Raw genomic sequence first — 22,127 nt, 5'->3', positions numbered from 1 at the left:
TTCGATGTAAGAACAGAATGAATATGTTCATATCTTTTGCGTAGGACGGTTTCAGTCCTAATTTCCCGAAGGAACAGGCTTTGCAAAATGAGTGAGAGGCCCTAGAAGCAACGAATGAGGATTTTGGTTGGGCCTGAACGTCTGTAGCGCTATTAGAAGCAAAATGTGTGACTTCTCCCATCATGGCGTTGGAGCCATAGAAAGTTAGCATGTATGGCATCATGGCCACTAGGAGGAACAACCATGGCGTTATGCTCATGGTTGGCGCCATTTATGGCGTCATCAGATTCTTGCTTCGTTTTGCTCAAAAAGATGGATGTCCGTGTGAAGTCTTCAGTAGACGGATCATCATGTCATGACTAGGATGATCTATCCTGTCGTGACAAAGCCAATATGTGTCTAAATCCAAGAGATCTTCTCACATAACTTTATTGGATTCAATAGCTAGATAGTGACATAGAGTCCACTAGAGAGACACATAAACTTCTCTAAGATGCGCATTAGTTCGTAATCATTAGAGGTATTGCAAAGGAACTCATTTCCGTTCTCTACATGCGTTTTCGTATGGAATCTGTTGGCTATTCATAGGTGTGATTCGCCCTAGGAGCGTAGAGAGTTTCTGTGACAGTAATTAAGGTGCCATTTGGCAAGTGGAATTTGGGCTATTCCACGTCCTTGAATTAATACTGATGGCCCAGCCATCGTAGTCACAAAAGTCATATGCTCAGAATCAAAATGGAGTCATAATGAAAAGAACTCAAAATTTTATTCATATGCTAACGGAGTTACATCATTGTCTCTTTGACCAAAGAAAATCTAACCCAAAAACTAGCTAATGCAAAACAATGGTAGTCGTCTAACTTCTTTCGGTAATTCCAATGCAACTGTGACCAGGTGAGTAGAGAGATGTCGGTGGAGCAAAGCTCTCTTAAGTACCACTAATCTCAAAACCTTCCTAGACATCACATTTGTCTTGAGTACGCCTACTTTGAAGAAAAACTAATACCATTGGCATCTACTACAAAAATAATATGGCAATTGCCTATTACATCTCTTTGAAAATGAAAAGACTTAATCAAAATCGCCAATCTCTAGATCTTGGCCTTTGAAGTCTTCAACCCTTAGAGCGAGATCGTCATCTTGATCTTCTTGCTCCATGTAATTTGCTTCCCTTGCTTCACGATACGTCTTGTACACGTTAGCAACATTCTGGGGTGCATTACATGTTTTAGCCCAATGTCCGGACGCTCCACACTGAAGACAAGGATCATTGTGGTCAGGTTCCCTTGATCGAGGCGCTTTAGGAGCGCTTTGGGGATGGCTATTCCATTTGGTGGCGTCACCACCATAGCCAAAGGCTTGGCCTCTCTCTCCCTTCACACGTTTACCTCTACGATTCTGTGCATGCCTATCTTGGCGATTTCCTTCCTCTTTGGGGCGAGAATATGGATCAGAACGTCCAGAATAATCCCTTTCCTTAGGGTTTCGCTCCTGGCGCTCTCCTTTAGGGGCGCGACTATAATTAGACTCTGGAATTGGCTTTTCTCCCACGGGTCTAGAGTTATAGTTCTTCACAAGTATGTTGTCGTGCTTTTCAGCTACGTTCATGGCTCCAATAAGCTCATGAAATCTTGTGATGCGTCTAGCATTGACATCAATTCGATAGTTTTTGGCTACCATCAATGCAGAGACGGGGAAGGTGGAGAGAGTTTTCTCGATCAACATTGTGATTTTCTGTCCACAGAATTCCATCAAAGACTTGATACGAAGTGCTTCTGAATTGTAGTCAAGTACAGACTTGAAATCACAGAAGCGGAGGCTATGCCATCTCACTTCTACGTCTGGAAGCAGGGAATCACGGACGTTGCCAAAACGCTGCTCGAGTTCTAACCATAGTTTTCTTGGGTCTTCCTCATTGAGGTACTCATTTTGGAGCGCGTCATTCATGTGCCTTGTCGTGAGAATGATGGCTTTTGCTTCATTAGCCTCTCTCGTAGCTCTATTTGCTTCAAAAGCAGTAGCTTGTTGAGGAGTAAGCACGTCCTGACTTGGCTCTTGGATCGTACTCAGGATCCCATCAGCCTTAAGATGCTAGCGCACATCACGGACCCACTTGTGGTATCCTGCGCCTGTTGTTTCTAGTGGAGCGACGCTCAACTTGTTCAGTTTACTCATCCTGAAAAACAACAAGAAAGTAGGGTTAATTTCAGAGCAAAATAAGCTACCACGAAAGCAATAAAAATCTCTAAGTGTAGTCGCTTCCAAGAAACTCAATTCCAAGAGGGGTTGGATTAGATCGAAACAATGATGTTTGTGGTCGATCGTATTCTTCTCAACAAACTCTAAGTTTGGACGACTCTACAAGCTCTAAGCTTGGAGTGAGCATGAACCCCCACAGTTCGGCTTTTGGTCTCCCCTATGAAGAAGAAAGGGGGGTAGAAGAAGGGAGGTTGCAAGTCCCCGAGAAAAGGAGAAAAGAGTGAAGAAGAAAAAACTTCAAAAACGGGAACTTTTAGAAAAGTTTACCTTGAAAATTGGCTGGAAATTTTGACCGGAAAAAGTTATTGTAGATGACCGGAAAACTTTGTCGGAGGTCGCCGGAAAAGTGGTGGTAGGAGGGTGGTCGCCGGTGGCGGGAGCTGAGCTGGTGGTGGCTGCAAGCGGAGGTGGCAGAGCCTTGCAGGGCTTGTGCGGAGTTGCTACAGGGCTGCTGCGCGGCTCTTGCAGGTGCTAGGCAGGGGTTGTCGGCAGCTGTCGATGGCATGCAGGGGATCTGTCGGCAGATGTCGGCAGATGCTCAGCAGGTGTGCGCGGGGGCTCGGCAGGTGTGTGCGGGGCTATCAGCAAGGGCAGGCACACATCTCGACAGGTGCTCGCTGGGCTTCTCGGCAGATGTCGGCAGCACTCGGCAGGTCTCGGCAGGAAGCGTGCAGGGCTCTCAGCAGATGCTTGTAGGCTGTCGACAGAGGCTCGGCAACACTTGGCAGATCTCGGCAGGGGCGTGCAGGGACCTTGGCAGGACTCGGCAGGTGCTTGCAAGGGGCAGGGGCCGGTCCGATTTTTTCGACGGCCGGTTCCGGTGGTTCCGCCGCCGGTTCTGGGTTCCTTGAGGCTATGGCTTCAATATGTGGGGCGGTGGATGTTGGAATTTGAGGGCTACGAAATTAGGGTTTCAGGGTTAGAGCTTCGTGCTGATAACGTGTTTTAGGGAATCAGAAACAGAGAGAAAATCGTTGTGTATTCTCATTGATAATATGGGGCTCTTTATATAGAGGATTACAATACATAGAGTCTGAATCATACAAAGAAAGATAATCTTTAGATTCTTCTAATTAAACCCTATTACCAATAGATCAAGTAACCTAGAGTTTGGGCTAAACACAAATAGGGTTATCCTTAAACAAAACATTCATTTTCAGTGTTTTTTTTTTTCATAATTTTTTGATATACTTAAAATATGTTTTATTCATTAAAAAAATAATATAAATTTAAAGGTAGCTAAAATAGAGAACTATGTAAACATATTTTTAAAATTTTCTACTCAATATAACATTTTAGTTTAAATTTGGTAGACAAAATAGCCGGTATTGCAAAAGATATTCTAATGGTGATTATATGAGGCAAATAAAAAATAAATTATGTCAAATTGACCAATTAGAAGAGGGCTGTGCAACTTTGACCAATATTTTAGCCAGACCACTGATCACGGACACGTGACGGTATTCCAACTGAGAATTGTATATCGAAGAAAGAAGTAAACCTCACCCATCAACAGATCCTTTCGGTATGTCATAAAAAAAAAAATAAAAAAAAAACAGATCCTTTCGGTAAAATTAGTCAAATATTAATTAACAACTCTTCCTATAGACTCTTGGTTCTTAGCATCCTCTTAAGTACGTTCTAAGCATGAGCATCTCCATAAATGGCAATTGAAATGCATACTCTAGAAGCAGCTGGCGGCATGGCAAGAATCATGCACACTTGACCTGAATTAGAACACCCTTTATAATACATGCGTACACATTTGAATTTCGTATGAAATTGTTTTGAATTTCAGGTAAATAATCAATCATGCACTTATTTCTTGACTAATTTCTTATTTATTGTTTGAAATTGTTTTGCCACATCATTGCCGCCTAGATATTCCATAACAGCAGACAATGGCAATAATCATGCACTTCTTTCTTGACTAATTGTGTTTGATTGTCAATACAATCTCCCACTTCCTAATTAGTTTAGTTTATATGTATTCACGTTAATTTGGATTATTGGATTAACATGCATAATCTGTTTATGTACAACAAAATCACCACGTGGAACCATGTCAACTAAACTAGCTATATACAATTCAGCTCCCCCTTTCTGGTGATTCTTATAAATAATATTGCACCTTTGCAAATCATAATCCAAGCTAGACTTGTGAGAAGGCACGGCTTCTAATTCAAAACAACCAATTTTGAAGTGACGGAAACGTTTACGATAATGGCATTGCAAAAGGAAAAGGCATCATCCCCATCCAAGCCACATTCACCACTTTCAATAATTATATTCATTCACAAAGCAATGTCTAATGAGCTTGATGTGCTTCAACGATCAACAATGGGCTATGCCAACGGCCAAAGTGTAGAATTTCGGGCATTTTTTGAGCGGTGCAACTTTCTAAAATTGATTTATGAAAACTACTTAAGTGTCAAAGATGAGGTATGCACAACATTAAAGAATGTATTTAGAAGTGGATTATGTCTTTTGATATATATAAATAACCTATTATGTTGTTTAGTTCTCGTAAATCACCATTACCACACTTTTTTTTTCCGCTGCATACAAATTTAGATTGACAACCAAACATGATCACAATGTGTGATCATGACTGCTTTAAATTAACAGTTTAGCCACATAACATATATATTTAGAGACTGTTTGGAAATAGAACATTTATTAGTACTCGAGTTTCCACTAAATTTTGGAAATGCAGGTGATATATGCAGCTGTTGATGCACGGGTCAAAAATATAGCAGAAACCTACTTCCTTCAACACCAGAATCAAATACTTGTTTTCGATCATCTGTTTAAGCTGCTAATTTCTAGCATACAAAATGAGGAAAATATTCCAAGCAAGGTGTTGCTGTGCTTTACAGGATCCCTTCAAACAATGTTTAGCCAGTGCATGGCCAAGGAAGAGGAGCAGGTTTAATCCATTTGTTTTATCTGTTTTTTCTGTATTCTATTGATATTTATATTTACTAAAAAAATGCAGGCTTATTTTTTGGCGTATTAGTTAGTAGGCTCGTTTTTTTTTTATCAAATTAAGCCCTACTTGCCAAATTTTTTCTATCGGAATTAGAGACTATTGTTAGTAGTAATACATGGTTATGAGCTTTACAATCTTTTCATCTGTATTGAATGAAAATTTCCGATCATTTTAATTTTTCAAAAGTAAAAAGAACTAATGCAGGCACATACATCTTCTGCGGATTACAGTTGAGATGGAAAGCAATATGTGATTTGTAAGTAATTAAATACATAAAAATTTAATGAAGAACATTCGTTTTTGTTAGATACAGATATAATTTTGAGACAATGACAACTTAGTAAATTCAAGCATAAGAGAGGTGTTGGTTTTCCACTTAAATGTATAATATCATTATATCTACGAACACTTTAGTATGCTTCCCCTTGTCTATAATTAGTGGACTTTCGCTATATAAAATTAAATGTCTCTCCACTGATTCCGATCCTTATAAAAAGCTGACTGTATATGAGAGAGCTCTTTGTCTTTATGTGAAGAGTCAAAATTGAACCGTTCAGTTTTAAGTTTTAATTCAATTCTTAATCAGATACAAGTCAGAAATCTTAGATAACAACCTACGACCTCTTCTTTTTTTTGAAGAACCTCCGACCTCTTAGTATAATTAGGAGACTTATGCTCCTTGATCAAAATGGTATTGGGCAATTGTAATTGGTGTTTGAGGCTAGGAGGATATTAATTAGCAGATAGATCTAACTATCTAAGTCATGTATTTCACTGTATAATAACCAGAAGTATTATTTTTCACCCTGGTTCAAGTCGTCTATACACATAACCCTGCTCCCTTGTGATCTAAATTGTGGAAATGTATGTTTTTTTGTTGTTGCATAAGTTCCTGTCCCAGATACAACCGTATGATTATTGAACAATTATTTTCTGTAGAGTCACACGCTGACTATTCCCAAAGTACATGCATGATTGGATTCTTTCATGATTGTAATTGGTGTTTCAGGCTAGGAGGATATTAATTAGCAGATAGATCTAACTATCGAAGTCATGTATTTCATTGTATAATAACCAGAATCCCATCACTTCCAAAAGTATTATTTTTCACAACCATATGATTATTGAACAATTATTTTCTGTAGAGTCACACGCTGACTATTTCCAAAGTACATGCATGATTGGATTCTATCATGTATTCAATTTGATTTTTACATCAATATTTTAATGGATCTTCTAAGTATAATTTGCGGTTGGATCCTCTAACTTTTTCGTTACTATGCTATATATATATATATATTATATATATATATATATATTCTTTTCTCTTTTCAACAAATATCAGATCATCCCTTTGCTCATTCAGAAATTCTCAGTTGAAGAGCAAGCTTCATTAGTCTGGAAGCTTTTGAGCAGCATCCCCACGAATATAGTGGCTAAACTCATTCCCTGGCTAGCGTCCTCCTTGTCACTTGATGAATGTCAGCATCTGTACAAGTGCTTAAGTATGATAGTACCAGCCGAGAAGCTTCTCCAAGAGGTTAGCCTTCTTGATCTTTCCAATATTATACATTCAGATTGGTTTCAATTATTTTTTGCTATCAAGGGCATGCAATTGAATGATTGATTACAAGTATCTCTTGTTTATTGAAGGTCATTTTCACCTGGATGGAAGGGAAAGACAATTGTGCTGGAATGACAGCTGATCGAAATGATGATACAAGTTGTGCATATGAGTTCAATGGGGTGTATCCAATAGATGATATGTTGATTTGGCATCATGCTATTGAGACAGAGTTGAATGAAACACTTGCGGAAGAGAAGAAGATGTCTATTTCTGGAGATGTTATTAATTATGATTTACTGGCTTTCTATGACAGGCTGCAATTTATTGCTGAAATTTGCATGTTTCACAGGTTTTCTTGAAACATTATCTTGTTTATATTATTTGATTAGTCATTAAGAATGTTTAGTAATGAATGGTGTTGCTCAATTGCTTTAATTTTCTGTGATGGAATACTTTTCCTCTTCTGTCACCCGACAATAACTGATTCTTTTTTTACTCTGTTGTAGTATTGCTGAGGAAACGGTTCTATATCCTGCAGTGTACGGAGAAATTTCAATTTTCCATGAGCACAGAAATGAAGTAAATCTAACCAATGAGTTTAGGTATTTGCTCGAAAGTTTAAAAAGCGCATCAACAATTCCTTCCACAGCTGCTAAATTTCATTCAAAGATATGCTCCTGTGCTGATCAAATAATGACAACTTTAAAGGCGCATTTCCATGATGAGGAAGTTAAGGTGAGCTCTCTTTATTGATCAAAAGTATCTTGTGGGGATATTTGGTAGCTTCTGCAAAGTTATGCAGCATATTATGGAACCAGTACAATGAATAATACAGTACACAACTAAAAGTGACTTAAATGAAAGTCTGGAGTCTAGACTGTTGAGATGTATACAATATTCTAATCTGCTTCTCTGTATCATTTATGTGAAGATGATATTGTAATTTTTAATTTCTTGGAAAGAGTATATATGCAAAAATACATACATGTGTGCGTGTGTGTGTGTGTGCAAATCCAAAAACAATTGGTGGTGGTTGGAGTCTTGAACTGTCTGAAGATCTAATGTATTGCCATGAAACTGTTAACAGGTTGATGGTTGGAAGTCTAGTATACTCTCAACAATGCATGACTAGAACTGCACTATGTATCCCTTTTTGATTCTGGATTCCTTGTCTTTCTAGGTACTTCCACTTGTTCGAAAGCACTTGAGCATTAAAAGACAACAGGAACTTCTGCATCAGAGCTTGTGTGTGATGCCCTTGAAACTAATTGAGCGTGTCTTGCCATGGCTGGTAAAGTCATTGACTGCAAATGAAGCCCAGAATTTTGTCAATAACATGCAGTTGGCAGGTTCAATACCCTTCTCCTCTATAGATTGATATACTACTTTACTGACTTGATGATTACAGTACATAGTTTCTTACCAAATTGTTTGATACAGCTCCAGCATCAGATATCGCACTGGTGCAGCTCTTTTGTGGTTGGGCTAGTAAGGCTTCTAATGACTGCTTATGCTCATCTAGTTCCTTGTATATCAAGTCTATGTCACCATCACATTCAGTTTGTGAAAAATCCAATAGCTGTTCCACCACTGGAATACCTGCACAACCAATAGATGTTGTTTTTAAAGTTCATAAGGCCATACACCGTGACTTGGAATATCTAGACACTGAATCTGAAAGGCTTAGTAACTGTGATGAAATATTTCTTCAGCAGTTCATTGAAAGTTTCTGTTTGTTATGGGGCTTATATAGAGCTCATAGTAATGCAGAGGATTTTGTATTGTATCCAGCAATGGAATCCAGAGACGCACTTCAAAATGTAAGTCACTCCTACACACTTGATCATAAGCAAGAGGAAGATGCATTTGAAAATATTTCAGGTGTTCTTCTTGAGCTTTCTCACCTTCACAGAGGTACAAGATCTGGTGCCCCCATAAGTGAATGTGTGGGAAAGTACTATGAGCTGGCAAACAAGCTTCGAATAATGTTCATGTCGCTAAGAATGATGGTAGATGAGCACATGTACCGGGAAGAGCTTGAGCTGTGGCCATTATTTGGAGCACACTTCTCTGTGGAGGAGCAAAACAAAATGATCGGTTTCATACTGGGGACTACAGGTGCTGAAGTTCTCCAATCTATGTTACCATGGGTTACTTCTGCACTTACTGAGGATGAATGGAGTAAAATGATGGATACCTTCAAGAATGTTACAAAAAATACAATGTTCAAGGAGTGGCTTGGTGAATGCGGGAAAGGAAGCTCACTGTCAACTCTACCACCTAAACCAGAAACTAGCATTTTCATAAAAGGTTTGTGCTAAAAATCCTGCAGCATACACTTTGATATTCTATGTCAATATCATTCTGTTGACAATGATTCTATATGTTTTGTCTATTTTAAGGTACTGGATTTGAAGAAAGCCATCACCAAATTGATCATACTTTCAACTCTCATACGCGGAATAACTTGAAGCATCAAATGACTAGGTTAGTCTGATTGTTGCCACCTACTTTATGATCTTGCACATGAAACCTAATGATTTGATAAGTGATAACTGCCAACATAATATGAAGTACTGATGTTCTATTTTAGTTACTGGATTGCTGCTCAGCAGAGTTTAACTATAGCAATAGCAGTGGATAGTTCAAATAGTGAACAGTTAGGGGGACTGTCACCAACGTTTCGAGATCATGAGAAAACAGTGTATGGCTGCCAGCATTACAAGAGAAACTGCAAACTCCTAGCTGTTTGCTGCGGCAAACTGTTCACTTGTAGATTTTGCCATGACATTATGAGCGACCACCCAATGGATAGGTAATAAATTTTCTGATAATCTAGCTTCTTCTCAAGTTGAGAAATTCTATAGCTGATCATCCATTCTGTTTTTCCAGGAAAGCAACATCCAAAATGATGTGTATGAGCTGTCTTAATATTCAGCCAGTTGGGTCAGTATGCTCGACAGCTTCTTGCAATGGATTTCCAATGGCAAAATATTATTGTAATATTTGCAACCTCTTTGATGATGACAGGTACACAAAATCTATTAGAACATAATACTTGTAAGTTACCATTATTTAAGCCAATAAATTTCAATTCTTTTTTTTTCTTTTCTTTTTGAAGTAATTTTTCAATTCTTCTTAAATCCACTCATCTACTGTGTGTGGATTTAAAAAAATAAAAAGTAAACTATATCAGAAAACTTTGATCAGTCATATGATACGGTTACACTAGCTGAAGTTTCTTTAACTGAAGTAGATATCCTCATCAATACAAGTAACTTCAGATTGATAATGTGTTCTTCAATTAACCGAAAACATATCAGTTTTCTGAGTTACCGATTTCCTTACTCAGGAATGTCTACCACTGTCCATTTTGCAACTTATGCCGAGTAGGGAAGGGCCTTGGCATTGATTATTTTCACTGCATGTCGTGCAATTGTTGCATGGGGATGGCTTCGGTGAACCACAAGTGCCAGGAGAAATGTCTAGAAACCAACTGCCCTGTCTGCAATGAGTTCTTATTCACATCAAGTTCAAGAATCAAAGCTTTACCATGTGGCCATTGTATGCATTTAGCTTGCTTCAAGGTTTCTATTTCTCTCACATAAATTTCATATATCTTTTACATTGTTTTCCCTTTCTCTGTTAGATACATATTTATGAGAAGTGATTGAGTAGAATCTCTCAACCTTTCTTGTGTTTTCCTAGACTTGCACTCAGAGCAACAGTCCATACACTTGTCCAGTTTGCAGCAGATCTTCAGGAGCTACGATGGTAATAAAAGTAATAGGCTTATGTTTATATATATATATATATATATATATATATATATATATATATATTTTAAAAAATTCAATCTTTGAGGACTTATATACTTCATTTACACACCAAAAATGATAAAATGCGGTTAGTTACTTAATCTGAAGTACATTCTAGACTTCATGAATGCTTCTTTCTCACTTGAGTATTGACTGTAATTTTTCAGATGACATCAACTCAATCCTCACTACTTGTGGATGGTGATGAGACCATGGAATTTTATAGCTATGACCAAAAAACTGAAATGACTTCATGCACTGATATTAATCCTGAAGGGAGATTTTTCATGCGCACGAGCCTCTGGGTAAGGCTGAACTTGTTTAGTGGATATTGATAGTTTCTCTCTCTTTCATCTTTCAATGTACTCAAATTTCTATTTCTTTCTTGTTTCCTTTTGCTGCAGGTAAATATTTTATATCAGCTTGTCTTATGGTTTGAACACCTTGATGGAAGACTAGTTCTACCAAGATTCCTGCAAAGATTAAAAAGGGGATTGGAGAATGGAGTAGCAGGACAGAAGGCTAAAGAGAGGTGTGTGTCGTGTTGTGTAGTGCTCTGCGGTCTGGTGTTGTTTTGTGTCTTAAGTACTCTTCTAATTTTGCTTGGCTTCAAAGCATTAGGAAGAGACAAGTACATTCAACTATTGTAGTGCAGACTATGATTTTTCCCCAAATAAAGAATTTATAAGATGGGGTTTCAAATTGTTCCTTGAATAAAGTTCAGTAGTATGCGGACTTTTTTGCTCTGTACTCTGTAATTTGTGTGTTTTCTGTAATTTTTCTGTGTTTTTTAGCAAACATATGTATTTAAGTACGTGCCTTCTGGCCATGGATAAGTAATGAAATTATCTATTTCTCAAAAAAGTGTAACGTTATGTGTGAGAGACTTATATTTACGGCAAGCCACTTTGTTACAGGTCTCTTTGTAATGTTACCATTAATAAATAAAGTTATCATTTCTACTACTCAGATAAAAAAAAAAAAGTCGCTCTAGTGTTGCCAACCTATTTAAGTCGTGATCATGAGAGAACCGTTCTCCATATCATATATAAGAAACCAGAAACTCGACATCAAGGTCCGTTTTGCAGTAATCAGAAGTCATCACGACGGGGAGCGGAAGGATGAGAATTCATTCTTAGCAGGCCAATTGATTTCCATTTGCAACACTACGTTTCACTTGCTTTTATATGAGAGTAAACTGGGTCCCAAATAATGTGTGAATGTGCACATACACTGCAAAGGAGAGAACTGTTTGAATGAAACATCAAGTGAAGCAAAAGCCAACAAAAGATAGGAGCACTAACTATGGTGGTGGATGTCTGTACAACCTCAATCTCCTTCGATAAATACAGAAAATTCAAGGGAGAGGGAAAAGGCGAAAAGGAAAAAAAAAAAAAAAAAGGGGTCTAACAAAGGAAAATATCCAGGTCCTTGAGTTCAAACCTATCTACCAAACCACTACTCACTACTGAGGTTCACTGTAATCAACTAACTAACGACTCCTATCATCTGTACATATTAGGTCTACCAGGATCATCATACGATGACAAATGAACTGCGGGTACCACAGCAGGCCTTCGTGGAAAGGGTCTTGTTAATACTTCATCAGATGCTATCCAGGGTATTGGGTCTGAAAAAGGAGGGTAGTTCTGATAGGTGGTGGAATTGGTATATCTGGATGACAGTTGGCTCATATCTAAGTAGGGATCAAAATGTGGAATTGGCGTAGAAACTCTTGACCAAGATTCTGCATAGTTACCACCAAGAAATCTATTATCAGCAGAAAAATCAGTCTCACCGGAGGCGCTAGTAACAAATTGATCAGCAACATTCATGGGAAAATTTGGTCTAGTCTCGATTTTATGATTGGTGACAAATCGACCAGCAGCATCAGAAGACAAAGTTGGTCTGATATCAAGGTAAGGACTTGCGACATATCGATCACCAGCATTGGTAGAAAAGGTTGGCCTAGTATCAACATAATGGCTTGTGACGAATCTATCACCAACATTGTTAGAAAAGGGCGGTCTAGTCTCAATACTGGGATTGGTGATGAATTGACCTGCAACATTAGAAGAGAAAGCTCTTCTAGTCTCCACATAAGGACTGGCAACAACTCGATCCCCAGCACCAGTAGAAACAGTTTGTCTATTCTCAACATAAGGGCTTGCGATGAATCGATCACCAACATGATTAGAAAAGGGTGGTCTAGTCTCAATATAAGTGCTTCTGACAAATTGATCGGTGGAAGTTGCTGCCATCCCCTTATCAGGAAAATATCTTGCAGATGGTAAGGAAGATCCCAAACCAAGGTAGCTATTTTTAGTCGCAGCTTCTTCAACTGCAAAATCAGTTGGTAATCTGAAAAGCCCAGCACACCCAACAGGAATATCCAATCTGCTTCCAGATGTTATAGCAGGAATAGACGGTTCAATAGATTCCTGAACAGATGTCCCATCTAGTAGAGGCAATCTAGTCATTTTTTGCCGTAGTGATAGCTTTGCTTTTTTAAGTGCATCCAGTACACCACCCAACCGATCCTGTGAATCGTGAGGCACCAATGCATACAGGTCATTTCTGCTCCCTGAAGCATTACGTAAACTACTGTCTTCATCGGAAGAAGAGGCAACTGATGACCTGTTGTAGGATGATCCAAGCAAAAGTGGGTCATGATGGGAGCCAGGTGAAGGTTGATGAGCATTGTTTTCTAGGCTCTCTTGAGTTTGCTTTTCATATGCCGTGGGGAATGCAAATTCTTGAACTGGTGAGGCAGAAGCAACACTGCTTCTATTCAGCGGATCCTGCATCCCTCCCATCTCTACATCTGAAGGTGGTAGAAAACCATTTGGCTGCGTTTTGGTCTTTTCCTCAAATAGGCAAGCATCTCTTGCCTCTGACTTTGCCTCCTGAGCTTGGGAGGCAGCAATCTCAGCAGGAAATGAAGCCTTCATCTCATCTCTTTCCTCAGTGATATCTGAATGGTTCCCAGGGTCACACGAGTCCTATATGACCAAATTAAAAAAAGAAGAGTAAGTGATAAAAAAACCATATAAATAAACTTACTACAATAGGAATTACTTTTACTACTTAACGTGGTTAACAACTGACTAGAACCACCAAATGCATTATTTTAACAAACCAACATATGAAAATGAGAGCAAAATTATGCCACTCTCATTCTCTCATTCTGTTAGACAAACCTCCTCAACCATATCCGTAATCTCTGCTGCATTATTATCTCATAGTCTACTATGTCTATATTCATTAAATTTGCTAGTTGTTCGAAGTTTAGGCCTTTAAATCATAAGTTGTAAGTTTTAATTCCTTAGCTAATTGTCAAGTCTTGTATCTATATAAACTCCTCTCTAAGCTAATTGCCTATAAGACAGACACAGAAATAGTCCAACTTCTAACTGGTACAGAGCGGCCAAGGCTATCTCAGATCCTTGCTCTCGCTCTCTCCAAAATACAGCACCCGTTTCCCTCTCTCTCCTAGGTTGCCACTTGCCCCTCTTCCTCTCAAGGCCGCTGCACACCACCTTTCTCCCTCAGGGGCTTGTCTACGCCTTGCTTCCAACCTCCTCAATCTCAGTTAATTAGCATTTATTTCTCATACTCTAGTATGTTTATATCATTGTATTTGCTAGTTGTTCAAACTTATTTAAATCCTTGTAGGTTATCTAGTTGATTATGTTTCTTCCTTACCACCTTATACTTTTATAAATGCCCAACAAAAAGCCCTCACTCAGCTATGAAACATACATATCATGAGAGTTGAAGCGGATGCCTCCATGTATCGTAGTCATCATATACAAACAACGTGAGCAGCTTGAAAAACAATATAATAAGATGGCAAAACCTAATACGAAACAGGAAAGGGTTGTACTATCACTCAATCAAACCTAAAACTGGCACCACCTTGAGGCATGCATAAATGGATCGACTTAGTGCTGAACAGATAACCAATTTTAGCACAGAGATTCTTACCAAGTAGTATAGTATTAAGCTATTTTACCTTTTTCTTCTTTTTTACCCAGTGTGAAACCCTCTAGCATCTTGATCATACAAATTTTTAATTTCTGCCAATGTATGATGATGGATTTTATATGGAGATAAGGGCTCCAAAGTTTGAGTTATTAATCACAAGATATGTGTCAATGCAAGCACAGCTTGACTGAGTTACAGGTTAGATAAATGCCATCCAGAAACGATTAACTAAAAATCAAGTTAGGGATCATTACTTCCCTACAGAAGTCCAAATTCCAACATGCCAGACTTGTGTATGCCCAACTTATGGAGGAAAGAAGCTATACAGTTGTACATTTTACTCCAATATCATGGCTGAAGCAAGAACCTCATAGGCATGCATAACTCTTATAGGTTTAAACAACAGAAGCAATGACAATGTATCACAAGACCACAGTAGTAATGTATCACAAGTTGGCAAATGGCTATATGCTAAACTGAAATTCAATATGTTTATGCAACAAATTTATTATCTAGGCTTAACAGCCAAAAAGTAATTATATAATCTGAAGAATCAAGGCATTTTTTATGTTTCCTTTTTGGTGAGCTTTAGGTGATAGAAAATCTTGCTATATGGAAATGATTCTCGGAAACATATATTAAGAGTTGCTGTAAATTTCAGTAAACCAGACAGATAGAGAATAAAGGGAGGAAAAGAGAGTAACGATGAGATATCAAAGCACTAGGACTCTGCGTTACAGGAGATAGCCTTATTTATAGACTTCAAATGCATTTTCCTCAGACAGACTTATTGCTATTAAATAACAAGAGACCCATTGAGAACTTAAAGACACTCTATGACCATTAGAACTCAAATAGACTCTATGAACTAGATGCACAAACGCCTTTTGATAAAACTTTAGCATCAGCTCCAATGATGTCTCTTTATTTACTTAATGACTACAGTTAAACTCCCAGGCAGACTTCTCACTGGACCGAAAAGGCGTTGGTGGTAGAGTTGGGCCAATGTGCTTAGTCTTGGGTTTCAAAAGAGTAAATCTTTTCTAGCCAAGTGGCTACTGCCTCACTGAATATAACTCAACTACAATTTCACCTTTCAAAAGGCCGAGTCAATCCTAGTAATGTCCCAAAAATTGACAAGAGAGAAGTAGATTCTTGTATGAACAGTAATTATTTAACTGAAAATAGAATGACCCCAAACATGCGAAAACTCAAAGTACAGATGTATAGGTTAAAACTAGGAGCCAGAGGCACAATTGGGAAATGAGGTTGTGATGACTGGTAGTGATAACAATGGAAACACTGTTGGTGGTAGTTGATAGCATTGAGCACTGCAGGCCGGTGATAAATGCAATTAGAGGAAGTGAAGTGAAGCAATAAGTAAGCTATTGATGATATTTTGTGGTAGCGCTGACCATGCAGTAGTAGTATCAATTTCAAGCATTAACCAATATTTTGTATGTAGTGCATTAACCAATATTTTGTATGTAGTGCATTAGTAGTAACATTTTAAGTCAAAGAAAAAAGTATGTTAAATAAGTCTGGAGTGACAATGTTCATATAAGCATACCGGTGTACTGGTGTTATTTTCTCTGCACTTGTTCTCTTCCCATTCTCTTTGAGCCTTTTCCATCTCTTCATTTTGGCCAATAAGTTGTGCCTGAAATTCAAGTGCTTTTTCCATGTCTTTGTTTCTTCCATGCCCATTAAAATCAAGGTCACCATTCCTTTGATGTTCTTTGCTCCCTGTGCGTGCATCCTTCAATAAAACTTTCTCTTTCTGGGATTCAGAACCTTCTCCCAATTTCTCAGGGTCACTGTATGAGCAATTTGGAAGACCTTCTGAAGAAGCAGCAACTCCATTTTCTTCAGAATCATCAAACTTCTCCTGCTCAACTTTGAAGCGCTCAACTACTGACCTGAAATGCACAAGTACACCATTTTTGTAAACGAAGAAGTTAAAACCCATAATACACATCAAGAAGAAAGTATGTTCACTTGGAAAATCCTTTTCTCTCACAAAGATTTATATTGTATCATGTTCTTGGGAGAATCAATACAAAACTGAGCTGGATATGATGAGGTCAATACTCATGACATGTCTGGTGTGAACCATGTACAGTCTTATGCAATAGATATGCAAAACCAGTTAAACTCCAACTCTTTACTGGCTGGAAAAAAGTAAATTGGAAATAAAATAAATAAATCAACTATTGGTATAACATCTATTTCAGAATGAAAAGTGGGGGAAGGAAAAGTCAATCTGGCAGACTGCTCTCTTGAATCTGAAAAATGAAGATTTCAGGAGCACATTAGGTAATGGTGGGTGCATCTCAGTTGTTCATATCTGATCCAAAGACTATAATGCATGTCTTCACTTAGGTCCACATTCATATACCTTTATGTGTGTGTGTGTGTGTCCATACAAAGAAAGTAAGCTAAATCAATATACCTTGATTCTCGGTGTTTTATCTGGCGACAAGATTTTCCAAGGTTATGTCTTGAAGAAGATGAACCAATGGCTGAAAAAGTGCTACGTCTTCTCATGGATGGTTCCTTATACTTTTCACGAGAACGCGGAGAATCAATGCGGCCTTTCCAAGACAAGCTTCTACCAGGTATTGAAGAAGAATCAAGGTCAGAACCTAAATGTTCCTCGTGCTCATTTCTTCTCGCCTTTGAAATTAAAAAGCTCTCCTCTTCCTTTCTCGAGTTATTACCCATTTCAGATTCTTGGTGGGTTTCCTGATCAGAGCTTGAATCAAATTCCTCAGAAATGTCACTTGCCCCCTGGTTCTCCAAAATGGCAAGAACATCTGCTGTGGCTTTCTCAGCCATTTTTCTTTGAAGAGAAACAATTTTAAGCTGTTCCTCCAGTTCTTCTACCTAAATTGTGTAGAAAAACAACACTTCTAAGTAGATATAGAGAGGGAGAAAGAATTCTTTAAGCACTAGATTAAACGAGGTAAACTTGGGGCATTCCTGTAACTTTAAGCATACCATTTTTTCCAGCTCATAAGCTCTTTGTCTTGCGCTTCTAGAGACAGACCTTTCGGACAGTAAACGTGCCCGAAGAAATTCAATGGTAATCCCAGGAGAATCCTCCATGCCTGAATTACTCCTGATTATAAAGCAGCCACATTATTAGCACAATACAAACATAAAATACATGACAAGAGCAAAGACTGTAGTGGGAAGTTGTGAATGTTTGTGGTTTCCCGTGTAAGTGGAAACTTTCAAGAATATTATGCTTCCAGAACGAATCAACCTACAAATCACAATTAACATAACCTACAAAGTTCGAACATCAAAGACTAATTGTCTTTAAAGGGATATAGCAATCTCTTTTATTTTTTCTTACCTTTTATGGGTGAAAAAGGATATGGTAATCTAAATAAGCGAACTTCTAAAGTGAATGTCACTAAGTCATTCATAAATAAATAGATGAATTCTGTAGTCATCTAACTGGGACTAATGAGCATAGAACCAATCCATTTAGTCATCTTTTTTCTCTTTGATAAAAGTATGATAAGAACAAAAACATCAGGTTTATAGTTTTTAATCTTGGGTGTAATAAAACAATACCTATATGATGCCAAGTAGCTACCAAGCTTTGCTTCTGCATATGGAAAGGTATGTAAAAGGAAAAGAAGAAATACTGATGATCATAAGTTACCCACTACTGCTAGACCAGTCCAATGAAGTAAATAGACGTATAAATAAGGAAGTGAAAACCCCATCCCCATCCCCATCCCCAAGACCCACGCACAGCTACCTATAGGCCTCCCAGTTGATCCCAACTAAGAAAAAATTGTCACTATACAACAGCCTATTACCCTCACTAGAGTCACTGCCCACCCATAAAGTGTGAAACCTGTTTTTCAGCCTTAGGTTCTTGCTCCTCCAATTTTTCTTCTTCGATCTCTCATAGTCAAGAGATTATTGGTCACTCCCAAAGTCCCACACTTGATTCGCCAGTTCTATATTTGGTAATGAAGCGGGTTTCTTTGGGCATTTCTTCTTACCCTCCTTTTATCAGTGATTTTATGTTTGAAATTAAACTCTAGGAACCTTCAAAGGGCCAACAATGTTTGGAGATTACTATTTGGAATTGGCTCATTACGAACAATGATGGTAAGTTTGAGGACCGTCGGTGTCTACTGACAAGATTACGTTTTCGGAAGTTTTATCTCTGGATTAGGGTCTTTACAGAGGTAAAGATTGCTTTGTACAGTATCGATCATTTCTACCAGACTACGAGAAATCATGAATGAGCAATAGAGCACATAGTACGTTCAAGTTTTTTAGGATCTCACTGAAGAAAATTATCAAATCTAGCCCACATTAAAACAAACAGGCAGACTGGAGCAAAGAAAAATCGAAATCATAATTATTTTCATAGCATCAAATAACAATACAGAATTAAAACCTAAAAGTCACGGTTAATTTTTGAAAATTCCTTATCTATTCTTCAGCTTCATTGCAAAACCCAAAGTGAAAAAAAAAAAAAAAAAATGAACCCACAGAAAGGAACATAATTCAAAACCATTGAAATGAGAGATCGGAAGAAGATCCTTACCTCCGATCTTGAATGTCCTGATTGGGATTATGCATTTCTAATACAAATTAACGAAACCCCAACTCTAGCATTCAGCTGCTGCAACCATAAAAGACGCAGAATCAAGTTCAAATCACAGAGGTGGTTGAGATGAAAGAGATCGAATCAGGTTAGCGATTGAGGTAGAAGAGGCGAGAGAGAGAGAGAGAGAGTTGTGGTTAACCTTGGAATGGAAATTCCATGAGCGATGAACCCTAACGGAGACTTTTTGTTGCAGTGGCGAGAGAGAGTTTGGTCCGTTGGGAATGAACAGAGGAAGCTTCTTTGGGACGACCATTTCTGAAAGCGACGGTAAAAAACAGCAACAAGCCAATCATGCTCGATGGGTCCATTTGGGACAATCCTCCTCCTTCTCTTCTCTCCTTTTTCCTTTTTTTTATTTTTATTTTTTTATTTTAATTTTGAATTTGGAAATTCTTTCTTCATTTATTAGCATCCTCGTACTTTAACACAGTAATTATACATAGAAATGGTAATTATACATTTCTTTTATAAGGAAAAGGCCGAAGAAATATCTAGATTGTCTGAAAAGAGCATCTAGGCCCATACGTGGCAGAAGTTTCTAATTTGTAAGTGAGAGGTTGTTAGTTTTTGCCACAGTGGATTGCTAATAATAAATTTCTCACCTACCAAATATCATTGCCATAATGGGTGACTATTGATAATCAATATGTAAAATTTGACAGTCGTAAATAGACTTGTAAATTGACCGGATTTTGATTCTGACCTGCTCCAGATCCTTGGTTATTGGACTGGTTTGGATCGAAAATTTTGATCCGTTGATCCGTTAATGATCCGAATCCGTTAACCCGTTTATTTAACGGATCAAGTACGGATTTAGGTCGATCCGATCATTTAATGGTCCGACTCGTTTTCATAATAATAAAATATTGGGTGGTTCTATTCAAACCTCTCAATTTGCTCTTTGGACCTATCTAAATTTTTGTCAGAATTTAATCCCTATTTTAACCCTCTGTTATAATTTAAAAAAAATGAATATATAGAATGAATACCATTGATACGCAAGAGTCATTATTCTAAAAATACTCTGTGTTTTAGCCAATTGACAAATATGAATCATAGAGTTTTTATTTTTTATTTTTTTTATTCAAAATTTGTGATGCACTTCATAACTCCATAGTCATGACTCATGAGAAATTAAAGAGGAAAAGAAGAACGAGTAAAGAGCAAATTACATCACTTGAGATATGCATGTGGTTTTAAATTATGCAAGAACTCAGAAATTTTTGTGGGTTTTTGGGTTGAGAACGTAGCCTTGAGCTTGGCCCTTCTTCTGTACTCCAACACAATTGCACTTGTAGTTCTCAATTAAATACTCTATTGTATGCCTATATTTATCCCTTTTGACGAAACTGTCGATGACCATTCATGCCATGTATAGAGTTTAGACTTTAAAGTTGGTAGTGTGATCATATATTAATCCTTCCTCTCCTCTCTATGTATATAGTTCCTTAACGGACAAAGATAAAAAATATTGATGTTCAAAGGAACTACACGTATCATAGTAGGAGGTATAGAAAAAAAAAAAAAAAAGTAAAATACAAATAAGGACAAAATAGGAAGTTCGTTGAAAAAAATTGGGATGGGAGGTCCAAAAAGCAAATTAGGAGGTTCAACTAGAACCACCTTAAAATATTATTTTTTATTAATATATGATTATTTTAAAAAAATATAACATATAAAATATGAAGAATTTCTAAATACAAATTTTTTGCAGAAATCTAAGGGACAGTCCATCACCCATGATTCCAGAAGCATTAAGAATTTTGATAATGTAATTCTACTTTTGGCGATACTTTTCATGTTGTTTTAATATTTTATTAATATCTTATGAGGTATCATGATATAAATTTAATATTACTATTTAAAATTTTTAAATATTTGAAATTATAAACGGGTCGGATAAGCGGATCGGGTATCCGTTAATCCAACGGATACGGATTTGGATCTAGTTATCAATGATCCGCCGGGTTAACGGAGCGGGATTGGATCAAATTTTTTTTTTTAAGTAAACGGATTTGGATTTAAGTCGATCTGATCCAAATCCAGTTCATTTACAGGTCTAATCATAAAGTTATTAGCTTGTTTATTGTTATTTCTCCTTCTCCCTCTTTTCTTCTCGTCTCACTTTCTTCTTAATTACCCGACCAAAGCCAAATTCTTATTATATGGATCTGTAATTTTGGCAGAATCGGAAGCAATATTAACTGGAATTTTAAGAATATAGTAGTAGAATCTGACCCTAAGGAAGTTATTATTTGAAGGATTAATTATTGTTTACACCCTATACTTATATGGTTTCATCGTTTCAGTCACTGACATTCGAATTTCACCTAAAAAGTCCCTGAACTCTCAATTTCTTTCCAATTGGTCCCTGCCGTCAAAATTTTCTGTTAAAGTTGCCGAAAATGTCTATTATGCCCTCACTTATTTTTTTTAAAATTTATTTTTTCTCTCTCTTTTATTTCTTTTTTTTCATTTCACCTCTTGAAGGTCTGTGGATTGGAACCATCTTGATGAGGAGATGAACAAAAGGATGCGAGAGAGCCGGAAGAAGAAGAGGTAAAAAGAAAAAAAAAATTGAGAGGAAGAGAATTTTTTTTTTTTAAGTAATTGAGGGTATAATAGATTTTTTAGGGGAAGATAACAGAGTTTTTAATGGATGCTTCACGGCAGGGACCAATTTGGAGGAAATTGGGAGTTTAGGGACTTTTTAGGTGAAATTCGAAGGTCAGGGACTGAAACGATGAAACCCTATAAGTATAGGGAGTAAGTAGTATTTAACTCTTATTTGAATAAAGAAGTATGATTGGCTAGGTGATTAGAGAAATTTTAATGAAAATCAAAGATTTGAGTGGTACCTTT

At 37.4% G+C, this 22,127-nt stretch overlaps 2 protein-coding genes across 3 annotated transcripts; one reads left to right on the top strand and one right to left on the bottom strand.

The window, feature by feature from the left end:
• Window positions 1-4,431: 4,431 nt before the first annotated feature.
• LOC112190838 (zinc finger protein BRUTUS) lies at window positions 4,432-11,407 on the top strand. The gene is made up of 14 exons (XM_024330342.2): window positions 4,432-4,701; window positions 4,976-5,188; window positions 6,597-6,791; window positions 6,905-7,167; window positions 7,325-7,553; window positions 7,999-8,167; window positions 8,259-9,128; window positions 9,221-9,305; window positions 9,412-9,633; window positions 9,711-9,848; window positions 10,171-10,405; window positions 10,527-10,592; window positions 10,804-10,941; window positions 11,041-11,407. Exons 1-14 carry the CDS (start codon window positions 4,483-4,485, stop codon window positions 11,284-11,286), a joined length of 3,288 nt encoding a protein of 1,095 aa, XP_024186110.2. The 5' UTR covers window positions 4,432-4,482; the 3' UTR covers window positions 11,287-11,407.
• A 458-nt stretch (window positions 11,408-11,865) lies between these two features.
• On the bottom strand, window positions 11,866-19,565 carry LOC112190847. 2 transcript variants are annotated; one of them, XM_024330351.2, is made up of 6 exons: window positions 19,405-19,565; window positions 19,203-19,280; window positions 17,624-17,744; window positions 17,076-17,509; window positions 16,194-16,542; window positions 11,866-13,638 (listed from the first exon to the last, which is right to left on the bottom strand). In XM_024330351.2, exons 2-6 carry the CDS (start codon window positions 19,235-19,237, stop codon window positions 12,142-12,144), a joined length of 2,436 nt encoding a protein of 811 aa, XP_024186119.1. In that variant the 5' UTR covers window positions 19,238-19,280; window positions 19,405-19,565; the 3' UTR covers window positions 11,866-12,141. The 2 variants fall into 2 exon arrangements, with proteins under 2 accessions (XP_024186119.1, XP_024186132.1); XM_024330364.2 differs by having other exon boundaries at window positions 19,203-19,277.
• Window positions 19,566-22,127: the final 2,562 nt, after the last annotated feature.

This window comes from Rosa chinensis, chromosome 1 (assembly GCF_002994745.2).
Source record: "Rosa chinensis cultivar Old Blush chromosome 1, RchiOBHm-V2, whole genome shotgun sequence".
Taxonomy (NCBI): Eukaryota; Viridiplantae; Streptophyta; class Magnoliopsida; order Rosales; family Rosaceae; genus Rosa; species Rosa chinensis.
This window is presented reverse-complemented; position numbering and strand designations above follow the sequence as displayed.